This window comes from Oryzias melastigma, linkage group LG17 (genome assembly GCF_002922805.2).
Source record: "Oryzias melastigma strain HK-1 linkage group LG17, ASM292280v2, whole genome shotgun sequence".
NCBI lineage: Eukaryota > Metazoa > Chordata > Actinopteri > Beloniformes > Adrianichthyidae > Oryzias > Oryzias melastigma.
The window spans coordinates 19,763,675-19,783,881 of record NC_050528.1 but is presented as its reverse complement, the minus strand read 5'-3'; the positions used below and the strand labels follow the sequence as shown (position 1 = coordinate 19,783,881).

Here is a 20,207-nt window from a genome sequence, read left to right as displayed (position 1 = left end):
CATTTTTTCTTCTATGAAAGACAAGATCTCCTCCAAGATCTGTGTGATGCTTCCGTCTGAGGAGGCCTCTTTTTTTGGCAAATTCTTTTCAATGTCCTTATTCTACTAATAATAACACTGTGGGTCGCCAAAACGTTCAGAATTCCTGTTTATGAAACCTACATAGAAATAAAGCTTCAAGAAATGCTCCACTTTCTCAATAATTTACTTGTTTCTTTTTATTTATGACTTTTTTTTTTAAGTTTAAAGATTTTTTTTAAGTCATGCATTTACAACTTTAAAACACACGTATTTACAATAAAAAAGTCAAATTTAGTCAATGATTTTTAAACCCATAAATGTATTCTTATAATTTAACAGTTACAACTTCTTTCTTGAAAATGTAGGACTTTAAAGTTGTAATAAAATGTTTCTTTTTGTTTGTAGACTGGCCCTAATACTCTGATGTGATTTTCTGATTCTGAAGGAAGTTTTATTTTTCAACACTACAAGTTTCAGATCCGTCTATGACTTGACAAATTGATCTGACCCCCAAACTAACAAATTTTCCTCAAAAACAAAAAACTTTGAGAATTAGAGGGAGAGTCGTCCTTCAAAGAAAAAATATATTTACAAAAATCTATTTACAGACAAAAAACTTGGATTTATTGCAACAGTTGTGGTTCCTACCAAATAAATCCACTTTAAATATTATGCAGCAAATGACTCTAATGTGACACCTACATTAATAGTAAAGTTGCACATTATATTTAGAAAATACTAGTTTTCTGATCATTTGTGTCATTTCATTTCATTTTTTTTTTTATCTATAACACATCAAAAGTCGGAGAAGCTAAATTTGATGGAGAATGAAGATTCAATAAAATAACTGTATTTCTGATTTGTGGAATTTTGTCATTTGATAAATAATCCTACAGAAATGCTAATCAGGAAGTTGCTTGTTAAAAAATACTCTCCTGTGTTAAAGAGAAATACACAATGAATCAAGATTTAATGAAAAACAAAATGTGATTTTTTTTTTGCCCTAAAAAAGAATCTGAACCTGAATTGAGTTTATTGATTTTGTTTACAAGTCAGAAAAAAACAAATCAACCACTTTTTTTATGAATATTCATCATTTGTAAAATATCTGCACACTTTGGATTTTTCCATGGATATTTCGTGTAGTACTATTTTATTATGAAAAAGACATTTTTCTGAAACCGGAAGGTTAAAAAAACCAAACACCAACTTTAGCACTTTTTTCCGGTGTGTTAAAATATTGTCTGACATTAAACATTAAAAAAGTTGTGGACCACTTTCTCAAAGAATATTCTGCAATCTTCAGCAGATTTCACACCATGAAATAAAATCTGAGTCGATTCAGAGCGAAATGTTTTCCACCCGTTTTTTTTTTTTTTTTTAGAATATGCACATAGAGTGTTAATGTTGTCAACAGAAAGTTTTTCTGCTCGACTGAGGTGGAAAGATGGTGTTTCCATGAAAGCAAAATGTGACAAAGTGCAACAGAAGCAAAGCGAGTAAACAAACAAAGCATGTAACACCCGCTGAGGATTCTGCTCCACTGGAGAGATGAGAAATAGATGAAAACATCAGGTCTGTGAGGAGTGATATGGAAACTGTAACCTTCAGCATTAAATATTCATAGTTTTCTTTTTCAAGATTTTTTTTAGAAATTATATCAACTGAATGCATTATTGTTTTTTTATGTTGGCTTTAGACCGTTAAATACAGAATTATTGTCATGTTGTTGTTTCTCTAAAACATTCTTATTTTTACCAATAACTTGCAAAATCAACAAATCTTTACTTAGTTTTGCCTCAGAGAACATTTGAGTTTTTTTAAGTTATGTGACATCACATCTTCCTGACCAATCCCTGCAGAGAGTGAACATTGGGTGTGGTCACATGACCCACTGGTTTCTCAAAAGGAGCAGCACTTCTAAATTGAGACCTGTTTGAAAGTTCAACGGCCTGGAACCAGATCACTTCTCCATGTCGCCACTAGGTGGCTCAAAAATTAGATCAAGCTGCTGTTACTCTAATGCAAAAACGTACCCGTTGCCATGGTAATCAGTGCTCCAATCCAAAGAAGGATGGTGGTTTGGAGTGTGTCGACCCAGCTGGTGGTAGTCCACTGATGATGACATCACAGATCCACTGTTCAGCATGCCGCCTCCCATTGGCTGATAGTCAGACTGGAGGGAAGAAGGATATCCCTGTGAGGAAAAATAAAAAAACTTTTTTGAATGAAAAATTACTGAAAAATTAGCAGCTCTTAACATATCCTTGCTAAACACTATTGTTTTTCATGTTTTCTTCATCATAAGATATTCAAGTTATAAGCTGGCCAATCAGATGCTTCGAAGCATTTGAGTGACAGATTCTCCCCGAGTCTGCTTTCAGTGGAGGGGGTGTGGCTTTCCAACAAAATCACTCCTGATTAGCGAGTTGCCATAGAAATGATGACTGAGACTGACTCGGACCACCATAATGTGGTGAAATCTGTAAATGGAAAAATGGCGACTGAATTGACTTCATTTCGTTGGAACGTAAGGTAAGGCATGTTCTATGGGTGACGTCACAGCCTGCTTTGTAGATTGTGTACATTGTGTCACATCAACACCATTTTCACAAGGTCAATAAGTAGCCAGTACATGCCCCTTACCAAAGACTATCACATGGCATTAGGGCACCATACGTCATAAGTGTGTGCAACACTTCACAATACACAAATCACCCACACCACATGGTACGTTCCATTTTAATGACGTCCCCTAAGGTGACAGTACGAGCCTCAAGGGAACTGCAAGACACACCTCCACCCCCCAAGATGCAGCTACTCCATCCAAAAATCTGTCAGCCCCCCGAGTGACTAAATCTTTAACCAGTAATAGAACAAATCCAGTGATTTCATCAAAAAAACTACTTTCTGATGGAGAAATGAAAAACAGAGCTTGCCTCAACTCAAAGAGGAAAGGTGTGAACAGATTGAGAAACATAAGCAAACACGCAGGCTGAGAAAGGGACAGGTGCACGCTGGTGTTCTAAAAAAACCCTGAAAGCCAGTTATTCTAGTTTGGTGCCTGCTTATCAACGCGGTCAGCAGTTGGAGCAGCTGTGAAACAAAACTCTTGAAAAGACCCGAGCTACTTCAAACTGACTGCTGCTTCAAAAACTCATTGTCTTTTTTTTTTTATCAGTCGAAGCATCATTGAAATTAGCCTTTAAAAGCAGGAAGTGTTCACGCTTTGCAGCAGCATTAATTACATCCAAGGATAACATTTTGATAACAGAACGAAGCTTAACGTGTTTTGATTAGAATTTAATTTGGAAGGTTTTGCTCTAATTATAAAGTGGAGAAGTCAAAGCCAGCACACACATGAATGAGCTGTTATTGAGCTGGTTTTAACGGTGGTCTGCTTTCTCCCTCCTTCAAGCTGAAACCTATGTTTTTCTGCAGAAGCTTCTCTATTGAAATGCTTTGAAACTCACACGAGATTTGAATAAATTCCTAAACGTACAGTAAAATATTACGGAGCTTTCATCATTCTGCTGATTTGATCTTTCACCAACGAGGATGAGGAGGATGGTACGACGGAGTATTAGGGCTATCATATAAATAAATGTAAGGGAATTAAGTCATAAAATTATGAGAAAAAAGACGTAATTTTACAAGAACGAAGTTATAAAATTTCAAGTAAAAAAACAATATTTTACGAGGATAAACTTGTAGAATTTTAAGCAAAAAGTCAATATATTCGGAGAAAAAAATTATAGTTTTACAGGAAATTGAGAATTTATCTCAATTAGTTGCAGAGGTCCAGATGCATATATATACCTATGATAAACTGAGGCCAAATGGCATCACCATAAATGGGTGAATGGCTTTTTTCCTTGTAAGATTATGACTTTTTTACAATGATTAGCCAACTTTATTCTTGTAAAATCAGAACTTTTTTCTCATACTTTTAAGACTTTACTCTTGTAAAATTACAACTTTTTTCTTATAATTTTACGATTTGGTTTTTACAAAAATTTTCTCATCATTCTCCAACTTTATTCTCATGAAATTGCGACTTATTTTTCATGCTTTCACAAATTTATTCTTGTAAAATTACAATTTAGGATTTTTTTCTCGTAAATTTCTGACTTTATTCTTGTAACAATATGTTTTTTTTTATTATTATACAACTTTATTTTCATGAAATTACAATTTTTTTCATAATTTTTATTATCATAAAATTATGACTTTTTTCTCATAGTTTAATTCTCGGAAAATTACTGCTTGTTTTTTATACTATTAAAACTTTATTCTAAAAAAATGACAACATATGACTTTTTTCCTTGTAATTTTCTGACTTTATTCTTAAAGAAATATGACTTTTCTTGTAATTTTACAACTTTATTCTTATAAAATTACGACTTTTTTCATAATTTTACATTTTTGTTCGTGTAAAGTTACAACGTTCTTCTCATAATTTTGCAACTTTTTTCTAATTATTTAATATTATTAATGTAAAATTTGACTTTTTTTTATTTTGCAACTTTATTACCTTAAAATTACAACTTTTCTCTCATAATTTTACTATGTTTTACAATGTTATTCTTTAAGATTTTATTTTGTACCATTACAACTTTTTTCTCAGAATTTTATTTTATTATTGTAAAATGTTTACTTTTTTTCATAAATTTGCAACTTTATTTTTGTAAAATCAAAACTTTTTACTCATAATTTAACAACTTTATTCTCGTAAAATTACAACTTTGTTCTCATACTTTTAAGACTTTATTCTTGTATATCATTTTATTGCTTTTCCTTCATATTGGCCTCAAGACTCCTCCGTAGGATGGCGAAGGTACGACATTAGGAGGTTAGGTAAGGTTAGGAGCAGACTGGGAGGGGAGGTGAGCATGCCTCTAAACTTAAGACACTTGAGAGAAGCGAGGGATGGAAAAACGAGTGAGAGCGACAACAGCCATGAGTGTGCGCGCGAGCGGAGGACTGAAAGGGAAGTTAATCTGAGTGTTGTGGGTGAAAGAGGAGAAAGGGGAGGACAGCAGGTGGTTGGGTCCTCCCCCCTCGCCTCCTCCTCTCCTCCTCTACCTCACCTATTCATCTATTGTTGAGCAAATTCTTCTCGTTCACTCCTTCACAAAGACCCCATCTGCCTCCTTTGTCTCTCCCTCCCTTCCCCCATCAGTTTTCACTCTTCACCCAGTTTAAAAAAAAAGTTTGGAGCTCTGTCACTGTGTCCTCATTTATTTTTTTTATTAGCTTTCATTTATTTTTTTCTATAAAACATGGGAAATAAAGGACAGACCGAATTATGAGAATGTGGGATTTAAAACGTCTGCATGAAAGCAGGAATAAAATTAGAACTGAGACTTCACTGTATTCCTGAGACTCATTTTTATCTCTGAGCCCCCATAGACTTCAGGAGAAAAAATCTTATTACAGGTAATCCTCCTCTTCCTCATGTCTTTGCAAAATGGCTGTTAGCCACCAGTAGTGTCAGATAATAAAGATGTGGAGGTGAAGGGAGACCAACAGAGTCACAACCAGGTCAGTTTTTCAGGAGATAAGTGACAAACTGACCATTAAATCAGATTTAAGCAAATGATTCTTGTTTTAATCAAATTAACTCATTTCCTGCTGTGGAATCTTTTGTTTTTAAAATGCGCTATGACTTTTTGTTACATGAAAAACTACAATTAAGTCAAGAAAAAATGTTTGTCTGCATGTTTGTAAGAAAAAAGGAAAATCATAAATGAAAGTGCAGCTGAAATTCACTGTCTATGCTTCAAAGCCATCCTTTTCTTTAATCTTTCAAGTTGACCTGATTTATAAAACATTGAGAAAACTGGGATGTTTGATTATGCAATGAATCTAACATGAAATGACCCTTGATATGTGCAGTTAAGTCAATTTAATAAATAATTCACCTTGTTGTTTAAAATGATATGTTGTGAAATGGAGCCAGTGAGAACGCCCTGGTTCAAATCCCAGCGGGGCTTTTATCTGTGTGGAGTTTAAATGTTCTCCTTGCACATATGTGGGTTTTTTCCAGTAACTCCTCCCACAGTCCAAAAACATGCTTCACAGGTTAATTAGTGTCTCTAAACTGTCCTTAGGTGTTGCTCTGTAACAGACTGGCGACCTATCCAGAATGAGTCCTGCCTCAACAGTAGCTGGTTGGTTCCAGGAGTACAAAGGATTGATGAGATTTGATTTCTGTTTCCAGAATAGTGATATTGAAAGAACACCTTTAAGTATTTTTTTAAAGCAAAAGTTGGAGCTCTACTCTATATTGAAACAGAGAAACTGGCTTTTCTCTGATTCTGCATTCACAGCGGGCGTGGCTCATGCGGCGCCAAGTTTCAACGTTAACTCAATGTACAGACACTATCTGAAGTCCTGTGGCACAATTTGTGCGTTGGACACGGTGAGGTTGATGCAATCATGGACTCAGCTTTGAGCATGTGACGTTTTTAATGACTAGATCAAACGGTAGAAAAAAATGTCCAATATGGCTGCTCGATGTGAGGTTTTTCGTCGGGAAGTTCCATCCATTTGCTTAACACACGGGGGCCGCGGGGTTGTTAGAGACTGCTCCGGTTACTGGTAGGCAAAATACACACTGGACAAGTCGCCAACATGTCACAGAGCCCATGGAGCTGGAGCGATCGCACTCCAGGTTTGCAGCGTAGCAAGCTAGTGAGCTCCACTGCTCAGGCAGAGCTAATGAGGTCCACCATCCAGAGGAGAGACTGCACTGAGAGAGACTGAATGATGTGGTGAACCCAGACATGATAGCACCACTGTAGAGCTTTCCAAAACATACAAACCCAAGATACTTGCTCAACATCATCCATGATGTGGCAAAAAGTGAAGTCTAGAAAAATGTTGGCGGCTTCTCCGTAGCCGGGGCATCAAGACGTTGAGTAGTAATTAAAAAAAAAAAAAAAATTATCTTGTCTTGTCCAACAGCTGAGCATACACATAAGAGCTGACAATCTCTTGTGCTGGACATGTTTTACTGTTACAACATGGGGTTATTGATATTTGTATGAACCCCTTTTGTAATTTATGCTAAACTTTATTTATATTTTATATTAATTATGCTTCAATCATTTTTTCGCTGATGCAATTTTGATGCATGAATCACATCCGGTATAAATGCAGAATGAGAATTAGTTTGAGCTTTATCAAAAACCCCATCAAATTGTTGGTGTTAAAGTTTAAGATGATGCCATGAAATGGAATTGAACAGGCAGAGCATTTATCTAAAGGAAAACGTCATCTGAGATAAAGTATTTAGATTCAAACGTAGAAATGTTGATACAAAGACATCACTTCCACACAACAGTTGTCACCATTTTACTGTTTTTTCAGAAAGAAGTTATTATGGGATTGACCCGCTACATAATGAGTGAGACTGACCTGTGTGATGGCAGGGGAGTGTGTCATCCCCAGTGAGTGTCCACTGAGCTGCTGGTGCTGATGGTGTGGACTGTGCAGCCCCCCAAGGTGAGCCTGGCTGTGGAGAGGAGGGCTGACCTGGAGAGGGGGGGTGGTCGCTGCCGCCACATTGCTAAGGGACATGGCTCCCTGGTGGGGGACGCTGCTCCGTGGCACGGTGCCCCTGGAGGACAGAGCGTGTAGCTGGGCATGGATTTGAGGGTGGGGAGGGGGCAGGTGCGGGCCAAGACCGGGACTGGAGGCATGGGAAGGATGTGGGGGGTGGTGGTACGGCATGTACATGCCCGAGTGCTGATGGGGAGAGAGGGAATGGGGGTGGGAGGAGTGCTGCCCCGGGTGCCCGGGGTAGACGGAGGGTTTGGGTGTGAAGATTGAGGTAGAGGAGGAGGATGAGGAGGAGGAGTGGGGCGGCTTCATCTCAGAATGATCGGTGTAGCTCTGAAGAGAACAAAAGAAAAGCCAAAAAGAGGAAAGTCAGCTTTCATGTTTGGGTGAAAGTCAGAAGAGCTGAGAGTGAGCGGCGCACCTGTGAGACCAGGCTGGCTCGGTACGCAGCCAGCTGTTTCAGATACTCCTTCTTAGCCGTCTCCGTCTTCTTCTTGTACACCTACAACACATTTATTCCATGTCAGAGCAGAAACCTCTATTCTGGGTTAAAGGAAAAATCGATTTACTACTGTGTTTGAAACCATTTATGATTCAGCATCTGGCAATAAACACAAACAAATAAACAAGTCTCCTGAATCAGCACGCATTTAAGATGAAAATAAGGCCTTAATACAGGGGGTCAAAATCCAAAACGTACAGCAAGAAAAACATCTACTGAATACATGAAAGAACAAAATTGTCGAAACTTTTCAAAGGTAATTTTTTTCACATAAATATGAATACAAACAGACAGGAATATTATTCTAGAATAAATAAACCTAAACCTTAAATAACTTTCAATGTTTTGCTCTCCATAAAATATATATTCTATCCAAAGTGGTATGTTACAAAATAACACAGAGCAGTTAATAATTGACTTTGACACAAATGCCTTATTATATCTCACATGTGGAAATCTTTAAGTCTTAAAAAAAGGAAAAAGAAATATATATATAGTAACAATTGTCAATTTGAAAAAAAGTACTCAAATTATTATTTTACAGTATTCCCTTGCTATATTGCAGTTCTCCTTTCACAGTTGTCAGCAGTTTTTTTCAGTGCAATTTGGCATGCTTTTTAACATTTTTCTACTGCGATCTGCATCCTGATTGGCTTTTGTCAAACAATGTCTCCTGTACCGGATGTATTCAGCTCCCCACATCTACATAAATCTTTGATAGCGTCTTTGTTTTTATTCTATAATACTGGACTGCTTTTTTTCTGCAAAGGTTTGAACTTTAAGAACCTAAACAAGAGAATAATGTGAAAATGTTCATGTCTTTCTGATAAAAGTGTATAAACTGGGTCATGAGTTTTACAGCCTTGAAACATCTATAATCCTACTTTGGTGATTTCACTAATCATGGATTATTTTTAGAACATAACCCCCACGATAAACACTATACTTCATTAGAATTTGAAGGAGACCATGGGAGTGAAGAAAGCTTACACAGAGAAACTTTATTACTCAAAATTACTTCATTACTTCAAATTTGATCTATCACCTGGGGGAGGGGTGAGCTGCAGACACAGACACACTTGGGAACTATTTGGTGGTTTAACCCCGCAATCCAACTCCTTAATGCTGAGTGTCAAGCAGGGAGGCACTGGGTCTGATTTAAGAGTCTTTGGTATGACTCGACCTGGATTTAAATGACCTTCCGGTCTCAGGGCGGACACTCTACCACAAGGCCACTGAGCTGGTACATCAGATTTGTGATGTTCCAATCTGGAACAGTGATGTTTTTAACAAGACGCAAACACTGGATGGTTGATCAGTTTAATTTCAGCCACAGCAGTGTTTGTTGAACTTTCTTTGATTCTGGTTCTGACGACACATTTCATAAAATGTCTGATTTGAAAGGAATTAATATTTGACTTACTACAAATAATATACTATAAAATGATAAAACATCTACTTAATAAAACTAAATTTGTGCTTAAAATGTGTTTGGTCCATTTTTCATAGATTAGAGCCTAAAAAATGTGATCTGATCTTTATAAAAAACAGATGAGATTTTTCTTCCTAATCACATGGTTACAGATCAGTAGAATAAATGCCAGTTTTTTTCTACTTCACTTTTTTTTTTCTAATATAAATAATATTGTTATTAATATATATGTTGTTTGTATTATTTTTTTATAATATTGTTGTAGTTTATCTTATTTGCTTTAAATTTATAATAAACACAAAGAAAAATTAATGAAATAAAAACAAATGAATTAACTAACCTGACAGAAAAAAAGGTAAAAGCTAAAAACACAGTGCTGGTCAATCAAGACTTTCTATTGATGTTTAAATTACTTTTTTTTTTTTTAAGTCTTTTCATTTTTTTCCTTTCAAAGTGCTGCTAAATGAAGTGGAGTCTTTGATTAAATGGTATGCTGCAACATACAGTGTGAAATGTTTTCCAAATGTAACCTGCAGAAAGGAGTAGTTTAACTTCAGATAAAATATTGGTAAATCATCAAACTGGTACGGTCTCAAAGGACTTTGAGTCTGGCTCTCCTGGTGGCTCCATTTAAACATTTCAACAAGAACAATGATCAGATTTTGAGTAGAATGCAGGAGAAATAAGTGAAAAGTCAGTTGTTGTTTTTTTTTTAGCATCTTCAGAAAATAAACTTTCATCAAAGTTTGGAGGATGTACCTGTTTCTGTTCTTCTCCCAGTCCGTCCCACATGGAGGCCACGATCTTTGACACCTCCCCGAAGGTGGCGTTGGGGTTCTGAGCTTTGATGTTGGCCTGCGTGTCCCTGAAGAACAAGGCGTAGGCTGACACTGGCTTCACTGGCTCATTGGGGTCCTTTCGCTTCTTCTTTTTTGGAGTCTTGGGTTTCTTTGAGATGTCCACAGCGGCTGGCCGCTTCTCACCCTGTTAAAACGGGGAAACACAAGCATGAGTGTTGATGATGGAGATGGACCATAAAGCATGTCGAACGAATCAAATTAATAAATCTAGTCAAGAAACAATCATAAAGTGAAACATGTGTAGGATTCTACTGGTTAGAAATGAATCATGATGGAACAGGCAGACGCCTGAGTAGAAACTCTACAACCAATGTACACATTTGTTTGAATTAAGTCTCTATTAAGCAAAAGAAATAGTGAAAGCTGGTGTGTCATTACAGTTAACAGAAGGAAGGGCATTTTATACAAGTATCAGCATCAGTTTCTTAAGTTTAGTATCATTTACCCAGAAATTAATTAAAAGTCTTAAGATTTCAAAAATTAAATTTACACAACTAAGTTTATTGTATCTTTCCCTAAAAAATTATTTCACTTCAAACATAATTTATAACTAATTAATCATTTATTTTAACAACTTTGGAGATGAACCAAAATCAGTGTCTTTAAAAGGTAGCTGCTTTTATTTCCCCTAAACATCATTTATTATTATCTAGAAAAATAAAATATTTTAGAATTATTAAAAAAATAATTTGAAAATATAAAAAGTAAATGAATAAGATCAGAAATAATATGTGATCATTTAATACATCAGCTACTTTAGATAGCTTAAGTAAGTGATACAATCCCTGTGAAATTCTGCACTCCATTCAAAATATTTTATTCAATATTTAAAAATAGTAAAAAAAAATAAAAAGAAACCTACTTTTTATCTACTGTTAAAAATGAAAACTGAAATTCATAACCACAAAAGTCATAACCTAAAAAAAGCAGCAGGAAATAGACAGATTTAGAAAAAAAAGAATGAAAAGATGCTACGCAGAAGGAAACCACTCACAAAATAAAACTTTAAAAGTTTTGAACAAAACATTTATATTTATAAAGTTTATGCGTAACTTTTAGGGGAAAGTTTGGTCAAAACTGACTGACACCATCTTGACAAAATAAGACAGAAACTTATATATATATATATATATATATATATATATATATATATATATATATATATATATAAATATGAAGTGATTTGATGCTACTCAGTTGAAGCAGTTGTTTGTGAATATATTAACTTTTTTTTTCAAATTCCTCCGAAGCAGATTAAAGCGTTTTTTCCCCCATTATGTTATTTTTCCGTTGTCTTAATCTCTACAGCTGTAGTTTTGCCTCTTAGCGTCATAACCTCTGCTATAATTTTCGAGTGGAAATAATCAGTTTGCTAATATTTTGCACTAATGGAAAACCGTTGTTCTGATGTGTTGTTTTTTTTTAATTTTCCACCTTTGAAAAAGCGGTTTTATTTTTTTGCACCTACTGCTCAGTTAGTAAATATTATTCAGCAGTGATGGTTTCATTTCCACAGAATGTGTTTGCTTTTCGGTGCGTGGCAGCTAACAGTGAACGGGCTGGAAAAATCGGGGCTGACACGAAACATTAAAAAACTCTCCCCAGACTGAACGAAAATGTCCGTAACACATCTCACACCCCAGAAGAGCGTGACACAGTGATGTTTCTGTTCTCGTTTTACCCGGAGTCCGTCGTCGTTGTCGTCCTCGTGGGCTGAACTCGGGGGAGATGGGGTGGCAGATTTACTTCCAGGAGGAGAAGGGGAATTGTGGGTAGCGGAGTTTCCATTTATCCCCAGTTGGGGTTGGTTGATTGTGGACAAATGGTTTTGTTGGCTCATGCCTGATTGGCTCCTGGGTCCAAGTGCGGCTTCAATTGGCTGCTGGCTGCTGGTAAAGCGAGTATCTGAGTTCACCATCTGCTGCATCTGAACAAAGGAAGCAAGAGATAATGACAGAGAACAATTAGATCTATATTTATCTGCAGCACATTTCAATCTGTTGAATCTGCTATTTTTTTTCCTTTTAAGAGCAGCATGAAGAACCCAAATTACGCATAATTAGTTTCATACTCTGTCGACTGTGTGTGCTAGAATCAATTCAGTGAGGACTTTCATCTTATGTGAACTATTTCAGAATGGCCTTCTGTTCAATAAGCTGCACTTACTTTGATTTATTAAAAACCAGAACTTTCCACACATTCAGATGAGGTGCATGGCTCTGAAACAGCAACAAGCAAAAGGCTGAAGTAGCTGCAGAAAACATGAAACGGGGCTGAGGTGTTCCTGGAACAGCTAGCGCTCTCTCTGCAGCTGTGAGACTTTGTTTGAGGTTCACTTTCTTAGTTTTCATCTTTCAGTTGTTTTCAGTTTTTAGATCGCTTTGCCTTTTTTTTTCTTCTCGTTGTCAAGACTCCAGGTTTATAGCCACTTTTGGGGTTATATTCTTCACAAAATGAGATTTTCAAAAGTAGAATATTTTTTTTCCTAATTTGTTTTTACCATGAATTTTTTTTGCACATTATTTTTTCCTTTCTTTGCATCTTGATGTATGTAATGAATTTCCCCACAGGGTGATCAATGACATCTACAACTCAATTTGTGGTTTTAGTTCCTCAATTCTTATTATCATCTTTTTTTATTACAGTTACATTCTAAAACAATCTTTTAATGAATTGAGTCTTTTTTTTAGTTTAATTTTTGAATCAATTGTTTCAGTTGTTTCAAGATTAAAGTTTGTGTCATATGATAGCAAAATAATTAAAACACCTATTTTTACGAAATTAGGCTTCAGGGAACTTTCACCTGTTGCAGATTTAACTCAGTGGAACAAACACAAATAAAACCCATATATGTCACCAAAAGAGCAAAACTCATTTTTAAAATCACAACCTGAATTGATATAAAAAAAAATACTAATTTTGCAGTTTTTAAAGTCATTACTAACCTTTTTTTAATACTTAAGATGAAACAAAAAGATTTTATTAAGGTTCTCTGCATATTAAAGGAAGAGGAATTCACCACAGAAACCTCACAATTATTCAAAAATTAAAATCCCATCTACATTTTTCATCATTTTACCCGTTTTTTCTGTGTAGCAACGTTCAAACAGAAAAACTGCTTTAGATGAGGAGGAAAAATGAGTGTGCCTCATCATTTTCATGCTCAGCTACTCCAGATAATTATTATTACTTGCATATCTAATAACCATATGGAAGGAAAGGCCTCTTAAGGTTCAAACAGCAGAACAAAGTGAGCATATAATTACGTTTTACTGGCATTTATGAGAGCATCAGAGGTCAGTGGAGACAAAAGAAGATGTTAAAAGAACTAGTAAATGTTGAGAAGCTGTCTAATAAAAGCATGCTTAGCTAACTCCACTGGATAAATAGGAACCGTCCTCTCCATCAAAACAGAACTACATCCTGGATGGATGCAGAACTTGATTTGATGAAGCAGCAACAAACTAAACAAATTAAATGTAAGTGCACCAAGTTAGTTAAGAATTATCTGGCAAATAGTCTTAAAAATGATTCAGGGCTCGGTCTACAGTGCTGCATTGGACTGAAGGAGCGACCAAGGTGCATAACATGTTTGTGTAGCAGACTCAATCCCGGCAGAGAGCCTGCTTTTGCTCGGCAGAATTTGTGCAGCAGCCCTGGATTCACTTATAATGAAATCTGATAGTAACCGTGGCAACAGGCAATACAGGTCTGAGGGTAGAGAGGATCAGAAGTCATTTAAAACATCAATTCCCATTTCCCACTCATGTGTAAGTACATCAATAGAGCTTTTTAAACTCCATTTGCTTCACTCCGGAGAAGTGGTTACATATCTGGAGGAGACGTGGAGTCCACAGGTGCAGACCCAATGAACGCCCGCATGTTTTTTATTGTCCTTCAAGGCCTCAATAATTTATCAGAAAGTTGTTTATGGCAGGATGTGAAGTCACCAGACGCTTTGTCCACACTTTTACCGTCACATCTGCAGCATGACTGTTTATCAGAGGAAACATGAAAGCGCAATAAATGTCAAAAATTACCCTATTTATTAAGCATGTTTTGAATTCAGAGCATAAAAGAAAAAAAAGAGGGATCAAAACATTCTGGTGTGACTCAATAAGAAATCCTGTCAGTTCTATTCAGTTTATTCATGTACAAAAGTTTGGTTATGATTTATTGTCAGCTGGCTGCAACAATTAAACATAGAGTTTCTGTTAATCGTGGTCAAAACCTGGAAAGATGCAAAAGACAATGCAAATGATATTCCATTCAAACGTGCATGAGCTCTTTGGCTGTTATGTGTCGGGGAAGTATACCAGAAATTTAATGCAAAACATAGACATAGGAATCAAGATTTTACTTTCAAGTCCCACTCCGATCCTTTTTATCTATTATAAAATCATTCCGAGAGCTCTTTTAGTTATGATTGTGCAGGTTTATAGCCTGAATTTAAAAAAAACTTGCATCGTTATCTAGGACATAGTTTCAGCGGTTCATTAGAAATTTACCTCGAAGTTGTGGGCAAGACCGTTAAGTAAGCCTGCATTTATTTCCCATCATCACTCTGTTTGCACTTTTACTACTAGCTTACAGCCCCTCACAATCCCAACCAAACATTAATGGTGCCACAAAAATGGCAACCAATATTGGAGCTTATCGAGCTGTACAGTCTACACTGAAAAAAGTGAAACATTGGATCAATTAACAAAAGTTCTGATATTTGTTGCATTTAAATTAGTTGGTTTTCATCAAATTAAAAATTTGAGATGAGTAAACCATCAAGCCAAAATTTAAATTGGATAAAAACTATTTTATTTTTTTAATATTATAAAAAATATAAATAAAAAATATTATAATATTTTCATTTTTTACAGATGATACACTACAAATAAATGGACTTTTGTCTCGGTGCAGAAAGTCTCTGTCTACGAGTGCAGCACTTCTCTAAGTTTGTGTTTTACCTGCGGTACATCACTTCATTGGTGCAATTGGCTCCAAAATGAGAACAAAAGCCACAGTTTGAAATTAAAAACTCCAAAATGTTCAGTTTTAAAATAAATGTATTACGTTTCTATCAAAAATAAAGCCTTTTTTGTCCAGCTTCCACGGTATTTCTTTCTCTAATGAGGTGGATAACCAAAACACACTTATCCACAGATCTGCTTCTAGTTTGGCCCTTCTAGCAAATTTTAGAACCTTTTGTGACTCACGAGTCAAACTAGTCGTCTAGTCTAGTAGATGCATCAGAATGGAGTGGAGCTGGCAGCTTGTGGCCTACCGATTGAAGTTTCTATGTCCCAAATCCAATCTTTTTCCAATGGCTTTTTTTGCTTCTGCTCCTGATTAACAATAATTTGAATAAAAAAATATTCAGAAATGCAATTTTAAGCTTAATTTCCTTTGTATGTGCCCTCCATCAGAAGTAAAATGCTACAAAAACATTCTAAACCCATCTTTAAAAATTTAATTGGAGTGGGACTTTAAGGAAAACAACAATACTTTGGGTTTAGTTTGTTGTTTTTAAAGTTTCTTTTATGTGTAAAAGTTCAACTGCCTTTACAATCTGCCAAGTATTCTTGAAGTGAGTCAATCGTCTCAGACATTCTGTCCACTTCTGAGGAAAACAAAAGTTAACCAAAGTATGGGAACTTTGACACAAATATGAAGACGGGACTTTGGTGACAGCGCCTATTGAGAGTTTCCTCTTCGTAGACATCGATTATTAGCGGATGTGGTCTGGGAGGTGGTGGACCCCCCCAGGAACACGTTACCTGACCCGGGTTACTGGCAGCAGCTTCTGAAGACCGCTGTGGCATTTACACAGAACCAAGAGTGACATTTCTCGAACATGGGAAGCAGTTTCAGACTGGTGTAAACGCAGGTGGAAATGCTGAAGAATTGCATCTGCGGTTTGATGCTGTGAGTTTATAAAACGCAGACTAAGCAAAAAAATAAAGCACTTTAAGGTCATAACCTTATCATCTGAGGTCATTTTGACACATTTGTCTGACAATCGGATCTGAGTTCCATTTTTTCCATGACGGGATGAAAAATTAAGAAAAAAAAACAACAAAAGGAGAAAAAAAATGTATTTTTTAAACATAATTGTAATATTTTAAGTAAATTGAACATAATTATCAGCATAAAACTTATACTTCAAGAAACCATATTAATCAGACTGTTCGGGCTGTGTGGCTCAGACTAACCAAAGGGACATTTTAATTTTTAATTACAGGAATGTGGTTTTTAATCTCAGGTTAGATCATCTCTGAACTGCTGACTCGATCAGGAGTACTCCAGGTCACATCACGGGAGCAGAGGCTTGAAGAGGTTATCGTGGTTAAACACTCCTCTAACCATGAAGCACGAGTGAAGGAAAACACGAGCGGGGTTTTCCCTGTGAGGAGACCAGGAGGTGGGCTGGCTAATCATGATGATGGGAGAACCCCTCGTTTTTGACTAATCACTGACTCATCTCAGGAGAGACCTGGTTACACCAAGTGAATTCACAGGTTCACGTGTGATCAGGTTTCTACATAAAACTGTACAGTTCTAAAAAAGAAAAAGTAATAGCATCTATTTATGACATTTTTGGATAATTACTAAAGCTGATCAAGTCATAACTTTGTTGTTAATTTAGGAAAATATGATTTAAATAAATCGATTCAATATAAGTAAAAGTGAGTCAAATTAAAAAACACAGGAAATTTGTTAATAAGTTAATTTCAGTATTTATATAATATTAGTCAGACATTGTAGATATAGCATTTCAAGAAAAAATAATAATTTCTGTAAGAATGTGAAAACATACAATCTCATATGTTTTCTAAGAAAAAACAATTATCCAAAATTAATTTATTTTTTGTTTTTGTGCTTCCCTTGTTTAAAAGAAAGGATTTTCTTAACTAACATCAGTGTTAATTAAGGGATGTCCCAATCTAATCATAGGATCGACAAATCGGGCCCTATCACGTGGTTGATGACTGAATCGGTATGGAATGCTGTCTCCCGATCAGTATCAGATATTTAAGATTGTTTTTATGCTAAGCTCCATGTGCTGCCGACAGACAGACGGCTACATAGCAGCTGTTAACTGCTAAGTGCTAGCTCCGTGATTTATCCACTTAGGACCCGAGCTGTTCTTTGTTTCTAAGAATTTTACAAGAAGATATGAATCACATTTGGTTAAAATGTTTAATAGTTTTAAAGCTATTAAAGCTAAAGTCACAAAACTTTCTCACATGAGTAATTATCATTGACATTTAGTAGATAATTGTTCTTTTTTTTAGGTAACAGTTACACTATTTTTACTTGTTTGTTAAAGTTACTTCACAGAAGTTCTCTGTTTAAGTGTGAAATGATAAAATAATGTTCATTAAATAAAGACAGAGAAAAACCTGAATCTGTTTATTAAATGTCTTCATTTCTTCTTCACAAAAGTATCGGATCAGGACTCTGTATCAGCAGATACTCAAAATCAAATAACTAGGAATCGGATTAGACCCAAAAAAAATCAGGACATCCCTAATAGACATACACCATGAAATTTGATTAAAAAAACATTTTTTTTAAAGATCTTTAAATCCTTTTAGAGGTGCTGTTTTCACTATCAGAAGTGTTTTATTATAGTCTGAAAAATGTGAAAAAGACAAAAAATATTATGAAGTAATTGAAATAATTTTCTAAAAACTAAACATGTCTAAATGACAAACACTTAATGCAAAAGCACAATAACAACAAAGGAATACCAATCCTTTAATTCAAATCAAATAAATAAAAATGTAAAAAATATTTTGATCAAAAATAATATTCTGTTTTGAAAAATGTTCTACTTGATTGATACATTTCATTCAGGCTTTTGCAAATACGTTATATGAATTTCTTTTGTGCATCCTTGTTGATGTTGATGTTTTGTCTGTCTTGTATCTTTGCACCTTCACATCTTATGGAAATAGTAATGCTTTAATGCTGCGAAGAGTGTCTAACTATTATTAAAGGGACAGTCTCACTTTAAATATTGCTATGTATACTAAAATGACTCAAAAGCCTGTTTTTTATGAATATTTGCATGTCTGCTGGAGGGTGCTGCTTTCTTTATTCATACTTTTTCCAATGCAAACGTTTCTCAAACGGCTGCTGGGAAGTTAAACGACGACAAAACAGGCAGAAATATTTATCTTGCATTTTGTGCAGCAGTGAATTTAAAACATAAATTAAAAAGAAAAAAAGCTGTACGTTTGCATGTAAATTAGGGCTAAATTGCGAGAACAGGATCAGCAGAACAGCAGGACACAATTGTCTAAATTAATAAGTGAATGTTCAAACAGAGAAGAGAGCAAATTAAAAAAAAAAAAAGAGAGCAGCCCACATCTCAATATTAACTACAACTCAATAGTCTTGCTATTAATAAAACACACACACACACACTTATGTGCACACAATTTGACTAGAGTCTTTCAGGTCCCTTTTATACCCAACCCGATTAGGCTGAGCCCGTCACGGTTGCTAGGCAACGATAGTTCATGGACTGGCAGTAAATGTATGTTAGTATGAAAGTGTAAAAGTGAGGTACGGAGAAATAGAGAGAGATGGAAAAAAGTGGGACTGAGAGGGAAAAATAGGAGCTTCTCTTTCAGCCGCTGAATCTCCATTGTTCCGCTGTTAGCAGATTAATTAAGAGCAGAAACATCGCAGCTTAATTAAAAGCTGTTAAAAAAAAAACAGCATCTGTTGTGGTGTTTAACAGTCACACAAGATTCAAGAGCTTTTTTTTTTCTTTCTTCCAATTGGATTCTCAATATTACGTTTAATATAGAGGTTAAGAATACACACAAAAGACCTGAAAGATCAGGAGTGGGAGGCGAAACCGTTTCGTTCTCAATAAAAACAGGAGCAATCTGTGAAACAGATACTGACACATAGAAAGGTGCTGCGAACCGACAGTTTGAATGACTGGTCTCCCTGAGCTTTCATTTCTGTACTGTATGACACAGCGTGCCACGGCTGAATGTCACAGGTAAAAGCGCCAGTTTCACTTTACTGTGAAACGAAAATTTAGAATATGAAGAAAATGTCACTTCGACGGGCGGCTAAGACCGGCCTTCAAATAACACCGCCGTGGGTAATATCCTATTTCACACGCTTACACAAAATAATAAAATATGAAAGAATACAGTTAAAGTATACCTGTGGACCGTGACTTCAAATCCAACAGCTCGCTGAGATTCTCAATTTGCCTCCAATAACTTAGGTCAATAAACATTTAATCAAAAAACAAATTGGATGTCTTTCCCAAAGTGTGTCTTTTCAGAGTCCAATTCAGCTCAGCAGCAGGCAGTTAACTTGACTGTGAGCTAGTTTCAATCTTTTTTGAACAGCTGAAAGGCTTAAGAGGAGCAGGAACTGTCAGGACCCTCAACCAAGGACAAAACAGGACATTTTTCCTGCTGTACAGCCTCCAGATGGTCGCAGTTCAACTAAAATACAGCTTTTCCTGAGCACTGGGACTACAATGGCTCCACAAAACTGAAAAAATATCTTTATTTTTTGACAGATTATTTTATAAATCATAAGATCAAATCACTCCAATGGGAAAAATTGTGTTTTTGGTGTTATTAACATGTTATTGGAGCATGTTTCTCATGATGGAGGGCAAATATCAATAATATTTAGCTTAAAATTGCCTTTCTGAGTATTTCTTTATTTAAATAATTGCAAATCAGGAGCAGATGGCAAAAAAAGTTTGTAAAAGCTTGTAGCCGTTACATAGAAGCTACAGGTCACAAGATCTCTGGTCCGCTCCATTCTGATGCATCCACTTGTAGAA

The 20,207-nt window shown here is 35.7% G+C and overlaps 1 protein-coding gene across 1 annotated transcript in view; it reads right to left on the bottom strand.

The window, feature by feature from the left end:
- Positions 1-20,207, bottom strand: part of tox (thymocyte selection-associated high mobility group box) — a 56,774-nt gene that overhangs the window by 2,239 nt on the left and 34,328 nt on the right. Inside the window, exons 5-9 of the mRNA XM_024273274.2 lie at positions 12,063-12,308; positions 10,281-10,505; positions 8,009-8,089; positions 7,444-7,920; positions 2,058-2,218 (exon numbers count right to left, since the gene is read on the bottom strand). Of these exons, the coding sequence (XP_024129042.1) occupies positions 2,058-2,218; positions 7,444-7,920; positions 8,009-8,089; positions 10,281-10,505; positions 12,063-12,308 (1,190 nt within the window). The remainder of the gene's footprint in view (positions 1-2,057; positions 2,219-7,443; positions 7,921-8,008; positions 8,090-10,280; positions 10,506-12,062; positions 12,309-20,207) is intronic.